The sequence below is a fragment of the Oxyura jamaicensis genome, chromosome 1 (genome assembly GCF_011077185.1).
Source record: "Oxyura jamaicensis isolate SHBP4307 breed ruddy duck chromosome 1, BPBGC_Ojam_1.0, whole genome shotgun sequence".
NCBI lineage: Eukaryota > Metazoa > Chordata > Aves > Anseriformes > Anatidae > Oxyura > Oxyura jamaicensis.
In genome coordinates, this window is record NC_048893.1 from 125,676,183 (window position 1) to 125,684,259 (window position 8,077).

At 41.6% G+C, this 8,077-nt stretch overlaps 1 protein-coding gene across 1 annotated transcript; it reads left to right on the forward strand.

Moving 5' to 3' along the window:
* Positions 1–546: 546 nt before the first annotated feature.
* PIGA (phosphatidylinositol glycan anchor biosynthesis class A) lies at positions 547–8,074 on the forward strand. Its single transcript, XM_035327617.1, has 5 exons — positions 547–1,408; positions 1,975–2,107; positions 3,220–3,352; positions 4,775–4,981; positions 6,635–8,074. Exons 1-5 carry the CDS (start codon positions 709–711, stop codon positions 6,896–6,898), a joined length of 1,437 nt encoding a protein of 478 aa, XP_035183508.1. The 5' UTR covers positions 547–708; the 3' UTR covers positions 6,899–8,074.
* Positions 8,075–8,077: the final 3 nt, after the last annotated feature.

Genomic DNA, 8,077 nt, shown 5'->3' on the forward strand with positions numbered 1-8,077 from the left:
ACGTTCAGTTACGGAGAAACAAAACTTGCAGCAAGAGGCCTGAGAATGTTTTGTGAGCTCCCGCAGTGGCTGACAAGACCCAAAAGTAAATCAGGAGACATTAACTTTTATTCATTTGTTATTTTTATTATTTAATGAAATACATATTATTTTTATATTTATATAAAATATATTTTTTATATTCATATAAAATTTATTTTTTATATTTATACTCGTCCCGCCAGCTCGGACCAGGCCGTTTCGCACACAGCCTTTCCCAACAGCTAAGGACAGCGAAGGCTGGGACCGAGAGAGGAGGGGAAACCCCCACAACGCCGCCCAACGGCCGCCGAGCTACCGTTGCGCCGGCCCCGCCTCCCCCCCTCCCTCCCTCCCTCCCTCCTTCCCGCCGTCCACGCGGCCCCTCCGATTGGCCGCTCCTTTTCCCGCGTGACGCGGCGCCGGACGGCGATTGGCCGCGACTGGCCGGAGGGGCGGGCCGGCCTCGCGGTTACCGTGGCGACACCGGCCGTACCCGGAAACGGGAGGGCGGGGAGGGGGGAGCTCCCGGGGAGCCCCGGTAGGCGGCTGGTACGGGCGCGCGCACGCACGCTCCCCCTCCCCTCCCCTCCCCTCCCTTGTTGAAGGGGGCCGCCCTCTTAAAGGGCCCGCGTCAGGCATGGCGGGGCCCGGCGGGCCCGACGGGGCGGCGGCGGCCGCCGGTCCGTGATGGCGCCTGGGCGCTCCCCCGGCAGCAGCGGGCCCGAAATGGCGGGCGGGGTTCGGGCGGCGGGGGGTGTCCCGGCGCAGAGCGTGTGCATGGTGTCGGACTTCTTCTACCCCAACATGGGTGGCGTGGAGAGCCACATCTACCAGCTGTCGCAGTGCCTGATCGAGCGGGGCCACAAGGTGCTGGTGGTCACCCACGCGTACGGCGGCCGGCGGGGCGTGCGGTACCTGACCAACGGGCTGAAGGTGTACTACCTGCCCCTGCGGGTGATGTACAACCAGTCGACGGCCACCACCCTCTTCCACAGCCTGCCCCTGCTCCGCTGCATCTTCGTGCGGGAGCGGGTGACCGTGGTGCACGCGCACAGCTCCTTCTCGGCCATGGCGCACGACGCGCTCTTCCACGCCAAGACCATGGGGCTGCGGACGGTGTTCACCGACCACTCGCTCTTCGGCTTCGCCGACGTCAGCTCGGTGCTCACCAACAAGCTGCTGACCGTGTCCCTCTGCGACACCAACCACATCATCTGCGTCTCCTACACCAGCAAGGAGAACACGGTGCTGCGAGCGGCCCTGGACCCGCGGATCGTCTCCGTCATCCCCAACGCGGTGGATCCCACCGACTTCACCCCAGACCCCTCCAGAAGGGACGACAGGACCATCACGATCGTCGTGGTCAGCAGGCTTGTTTACAGAAAAGGTAATGGGGGCTACAACGCAAGTCTATCCTCGTCATCCTTTTCTATAGGCTATGGTAAGAAAGGTCTTGGATAGTTACCACGTGCGTGGGATTTATGGCATGGATTGAAGTGGGAGCTTCACTACTTTGTGAGCTGACAAGGTTGGGCTCTTGTGTCCTTGCATTCAGGAAGAAGGAATCTACGCTTTCGTTTGCACGCATTGGATGTAGAGGTCTATTTCTTTTCTAGCATTGCGGGTGCTGGAGTTTATAAAGTGAAATGTTTGGCTTATCTGGAGGATATGGTTTAGGCCCTGATCTATGTATTCTATTAAAAATGTTTCAACTGTTTTTTTAATCAAGAAACATCAATTTAAGCCATTCATCATATTTGTCTCCTAATAGATCACGTTATTGTGTTTTTTGTTGTTGTTGTTTGCTTTTTTCTTTTTAAGAGTTTTGTGTTCAGCAGTGCAACTCTTCAAGAGACTTTTCCCATTTTGAGTAGCGCTAACACAGTAGGCTACATCATGATTACTTCTAAAATCAAATACACTAACAGCTTGCCCTAAATTTTGTTCTCTTAGGTATAGATTTGCTTAGTGGTATAATTCCTGAGCTCTGTCAGAAGTATCCGGAGTTACATTTCGTAGTTGGAGGAGAAGGACCAAAACGAATCGTACTGGAAGAAGTCCGGGAAAGATACCAGCTACACGACAGGTTTGTTTATGATGCATGTTTATGATCCTTCACTGTAATTTAAGGGTGAGAAAGACAACAACAACAACCTTGCTCACTGCCCTCCTTCTCCCCCCAAAAAAAATTGAGGCTGGAGAAGATGAGAACTGTTGAATGAAGGCACAGCAGACAGACCAAACACTAACTGAGCACTTGCAGAGTTGGACTGTGATCCTGCAACTTGACCCCATATGAACTTTCACTTGAGTCAGAGGAAATCTGGATTAGACATCGATTTATTGTTTCTCTGAAATGGCAATGTTCAAATCACATCTGCTGGATTACCGTATGGTATGAGGCGTTAGCTAGTTTGTGTCGCTGCTGCTTTTAAGGATAACTGCTAATAATTTTGGAAGTTTCATTCTTGTTGACATCTCTCTGCTTTGCTTCATTTAACTTTATTTCAATGTGATATTCTTCAGGGCAGGACTTAGCCAGTACCTGTCCGTGTAGTGCTACAGAGGTGTTCCTCGGTGCTACTGTGTCACCTAAATGTTTCCATAATGCATATGCATCTGTATATTTCTTTGAGTTTTTGTTGTTCCTTGAAGGTAGTTTTATACAGGAAAGAAAAGGTTTTTAATTTTCCATTTCCTGTTGCCTGTTCTGTACTGCAGTCAGTAATTCCTCCTTCTGTACCTCCCTGGTATGAAAGATCTTTTTTTTTGTTTGTTTGTTTAGTGTTCGTCCTTCAATTTCTTCTTGTTTCCCACCATCCCTTCAAAAGAATAGGTCCTGATCACTGATACACTAATTATTTCTTTTTGCCCTTGGACTTTGAGATTGATCACACCTCACACTGAAAATTCAGATAATACATCTAAGCAGAGAAAGTGATAAATCTTAGTTACTAACTGCATGAAGCTGTGTTCTCTTCCAGAAATAGCAAGCCCAGTAGCGGTGTTTTGGAGTTGGTACCACATTAAAACAATTGCTGGTCAAAATTTAGAGAAAACAGAACAAAGGTGTCTATGCTGCTTCTCTATATAAATAAGCGTGTACTACTGGAACTCGTTTTTCAGTATATGCTTAACGTTATATGGCATTATTACAGTACAAATCTAGTGTTTATCTTATATTTTTCTTATATGTAGGGTGCGTCTCCTAGGAGCCTTGGAACACCAGGATGTTAGAAATGTTCTAGTCCAGGGACACATTTTTCTCAACACTTCCCTCACTGAAGCCTTTTGTATGGCAATTGTGGAAGCAGCAAGCTGTGGCTTACAGGTAAAAAAGAAGAGAGATGATCTTAACTCTCTAGAATGCATGTATCCATTTAAAATAAATTTAATATGTGCTTGTAACATTTTATTTCATTTCATCTGAGGCTCCCTCTTTACAAAGGTGAGCAAATATTACCCGAATTTATAGATAACCTGGAAGCTGAGACAGAATGGTTTATCAAACCTGCTTAAGCTCCCAGGAGAAGCTTGTACAGAGTCGGGAATACATGTAGATCTGCTAATTCTCAGATCTCTGAACAAACCAGACTGCCTCTCCAAAGTGCTATTTTGTATGTATTCCTCTGCAGAGTAAAGAGTGCTTGGTGTTCATGAAGGCTAACTTTGATGCTGCTTAATGAGGACATGGGTCAGTCAGACATACTAAATTACCAGACTAAACCAGTGTTTAACACCCATTTTCTTCACGAACCAAGATCTGACGTACATTTTACATATTTTGCACTGAATGCAGGAATTCAAGATGGGAGAAGAGGATTAGAGAGAGAAAGAAGACACTAGAGTAATCACATTAAAAGCTCTTTCTGGCTAATATCCAGCTCAATTTACAGAGTGACAGCTAAAAGCAGAAAGAAATCAACAGCCGTAAAGAACTGAGATTCTCACATTTAAGTCTAAAGAACTTTTTTTTTTTTTTTTTTTTTTGAAAGACAATACGGTCAATGATGGGGATAGGGGAGATAATTTGGGGTGAAACCAGGACACTTATAAACAAGAAGTATAGAAAACGTGAGGGACTTTTTTCCCCTCCAGCATTTTTTCAGAGTAGTTACTACGCATCTGTGGCATTCATTGTCCGGTCATTTGTTTTCTTCTCTAGGTGCTGGGAAAATTCAGTGGTCTTCCTACTGTTGGCTGCTGTTTAGAGATGATTAAAGAATAGGAATCTTAGTAGTTTTTGGTTTCCCTTTAAAAACAGTAATTACTGAACTTCTGAAGAAATTCTTGTAAATGTTCAGTATCTTAGAAATCATAAACTGAAGTTGATGTGGTAAAATTGTCCTCTCCAAGTATAGGTAACAGTTTTCGTGAGGAACTATGGAGAGAAGATCCAAAATCTAGTTACACGGATCTAGCTGTGTATTGTGACAAACACCTTTAGGAAAGATGTCTCATTAAACACACACTAGGCAAGTCCTTCAGTCTTACGCTACCAAAGAGTCACTCTGAACATCGTTAAATATTCTGCTGTGTGAGGTCCTTTCTAGGGCCTAGACCTTCTGTTCACAGGCAAAACTCCCAAAGCTTAATGGCAGTCTTTGCCTTCGTGGCAACCAGTCATTGGATTTTTTTTCCTCTCTTCATCTTCAGTGCTGAATCTAAACAATCTAAACAGTGTAATAGCAGTATCATCTCTGGACTTTATTGCTATGCAGCATATGTAGTATTTATTTTTTTTCTTTCAAAGGTTGTGAGTACAAAAGTTGGTGGAATTCCTGAGGTGCTTCCAGAAAACCTCATTATTTTATGTGAACCCTCTGTGAAATCATTGTGTGATGGTCTAGAAAGGGCTATTGCCCAGCTCAGATCGGGAACACTACCGTCTCCAGAAGCTGTTCATAATAAAGTAAAGACATTCTATACATGGAGGGATGTAGCAGAGAGAACTGAAAAAGTATGTATAATCACTTTTTTTTTTTTAATTATTTTAAAGTACATTTCTGAAAGGTGATTTCTTTGAAACATTACCGTGTGCATTCTTTTTAACTTCAGTTTAACTTCTGAATGTTTTCCATCAAACACATGGCTTAAACAGGTTCACAAAATACTTCCCTTTTCCCAAATACTTCTCATGTTTTTGTTGTTGTTTTTCCCCTATTTGTATTTTTTCTATTACATAACTACTGGTAAGTATTCTGAAGATCAGCCTAGACCTTTAGTTACATTTCTACTCACATTTTTTCTCCCCAGAGTCTTCACAGTAAGTAGCTCTTCTGGCATAGCTGGAAAGCATGCTATATAAGATGTATGAAAAGATAGAGTTCATGACACAGTTTTGTCTGTGGCATGCTAATGAGTGGTTTAAAATGATGTGAGGTAGCGTAATGCTACCAGACAGAGCTGAATATACATGAGCTATGGATGTAATGAAAATAAATTATCATGCTTTTGAAATCATATTTCAGAATTAGAACTGTGCTTTGGTGTGAAAACTCTGTCATTAGCGAGGAATATTAACTGCAATAATTTATTAACTCCTGTGGAGATAGGTCACTTTTGACTTCAGCCCCTATGTTTTAGACAAGAGAGTAGTTGAAACAGATACATCTTAATTACCTTGTACTGTTACTCAGACACATATCTCTCCTACTAGTCTACTTGAAGAAGTGTCATATGCAGTTTATCTTTTTTAAGTACTGTCAGTACAAGTCATCTTACGATCCTTTAAACTGCAAACAATGTTTTAGATGCAAAGTTGTTATAGAAGTTAGCTTATGTTCCCATTTCTTTTAGAGCCCTTTTCTAAGAAATGAAACCAAACTTGGTGAAGGGAAATGCTAGCATAACTGCAAGAAGGATGCATAGAACTTATGTTGTACAAAGGAGAGTTGTTTGTTAGCTTACTGCTGATGTATATGTAGGATGAATTCTGTAATGTTCTCAAGGACAAAACTCTTTTGAACGATTTTAGTCTTGAGTTGCGTATAGTAGTTTTCTGTTCTATGACACACTGGACCAGTGGTTGTAGTTAATGTGCATGTTGTCACTAATACCATGTATTTGCTTTCCACATTCATTGAATTTTATCATACTAGCGTTTCTTTAAATAAAAATCAGAATCCTATTCTGATTTGCTAGACTGTTCAAATACAGATATTGGAAGATTGCCCACCCACCGATGTGTTCATCCATCTTTGTGTTGAAAATCTCATAACTGCGTGTTCAGACTCAGTGTTTGACTGGTGTGTCTAAGAGATTAGAATCCATTCCATTAATTCAAAAAACTCTCTGTAACATTAGATTAGAGGCAAATTATGCTGTCCTTCTATCTTGTGAAATACTCTCAAGGGCTGTCATAAAATATAAGATTTCTTTTCATTTTTCTCCTTAGCCATTGCATAAATTCTTTAAATTTCTGGAATACTCATAAATCTAAATTTCTGGAATCCTCATAAATCATTTTAAACTTGCAAAGTTTTTTGGTGTAATATCTGTCATGTCTAGTTGTTAGGAATAGATACTGTATTTTGTACACTGACAACAAAGCTTGATTTTTGAGGTAGAAGCAGCATCACTCATAAGATTTCACTCTCTTTTCTCCTTTTAGGTATACGAGAGGGTTGCAGGTGAAAAGGTGTTACCAATGAATGAGCGACTTGACAGACTAATATCTCACTGTGGCCCAGTGACCGGGTATATTTTCGCTCTTTTAGCTGTTCTGAACTTCCTCTTCTTGGTGTTTCTGAGGTGGATGACTCCAGATTCCATTATTGATGTTGCAATAGATGCCACAGGTCCTAAAGGTGCATGGACTAAACAGTATTTTTCTGGGAAGAAAGGAAGAATTAAAGAAGAGCCTCCGATCTCTTAGAATGCTCCAATGGAGAGAAAAAATGCATCAGTTCCTAACGGTTTTAAAGCTTGCTGTTGAAGACATTACTTTTCAAATTCTACAGTTTCTTTCTGAAGTTCTTTGAAAGAAACTTGGTTAAATGTGCTACCTCAATTTAGGATTATGTTTTAATTTAGTTTTGGATTCTTAAAAGTATATGGACATCTCTTTTGCACTTAAAGCTGGGGGGAGAACGTGGATTTTTACAAGTCAAGAGTCTTTGAGACAAAAATATTAGATTTTTCTCTAGAAGTTGAATAGTACAGACAGTGAGTGTAAACTTATGTGATATTTGGAAAAGCAAAACACAAATTACATTAGTTTACAGTAGTCCCTGTCAATTCCTGATATTTACTGTGATTTTTGAGACCTATTTAAAAAAATTAAATACTGAACAAAACATACCTTTTCTTTCCTAAGACGAAAATGACATTTGAAGGTAGTCATACTAAGAAATTCCACAGTAATAATTAATTTACTGTAAATTCATTATTACCATGGAAACTTCAGAGACTTAGTTCCAGCAGTTGTGTCCCAGTGACAATGTTTTGCATGCACAGTAATATTATTTTGAAGTTTGCCCCTAATGAAAATTAGATCCTTCTGTTGCCAAATCAAAACTCCATAAAAAACTTCTGATATTTTCGTCACAATATCCTGTTAACTAACACATATGAAAGTGAGGTAAAGCTTATGTCTTTTTTTAATGTACCTAGGTGGCTTTTGTAAACATACGTAGGTGAAGGAAGGATATTAATTAGATTAAGATGATAATAATTAGCCTTCAGAATCAGCTCAGGCCTGAAAACACCTCCAGCAGATTATGCCAAAGTATGAAGTAGTGTGTGTGTGTGTGTGTGTGTGTGTGTATCTGAATATGAGAGAGAAATCTGTGAAGGGCTTAACAAGCCTCAACAAGCACCATCGTATTCTCTCTGGTGTTTTTCGTCCCTTTTTTTTTTTTCCTCCCTTCTCCTTTTGTTCCCCTGCTTTTGACTTAAATGGCATTTCAGTCTCTCTGGGAGGGACAGTGTTTAGTGTGCATGATTTCACCTAGACCACACCAGAGACACTGTCAGACAGGTCCTGCCAGTTAAATCTGGGGAAGGCATCCCTTAAATGGAAGTTACCAACAGATAGGCTTTTCTTGAGGGGGGG

Bases quoted from the DNA above. Each gene is read 5' to 3' on its own strand.
- PIGA (XM_035327617.1), top strand. From the start codon at position 709: ATGGCGCCTGGGCGCTCCCCCGGCAGCAGCGGGCCCGAAATGGCGGGC. The intron at 2,108-3,219 runs GTTTGTTTATGA...TCTTATATGTAG, and splicing joins AGATACCAGCTACACGACAG to GGTGCGTCTCCTAGGAGCCT. The intron at 3,353-4,774 runs GTAAAAAAGAAG...TTTCTTTCAAAG, and splicing joins CAGCAAGCTGTGGCTTACAG to GTTGTGAGTACAAAAGTTGG.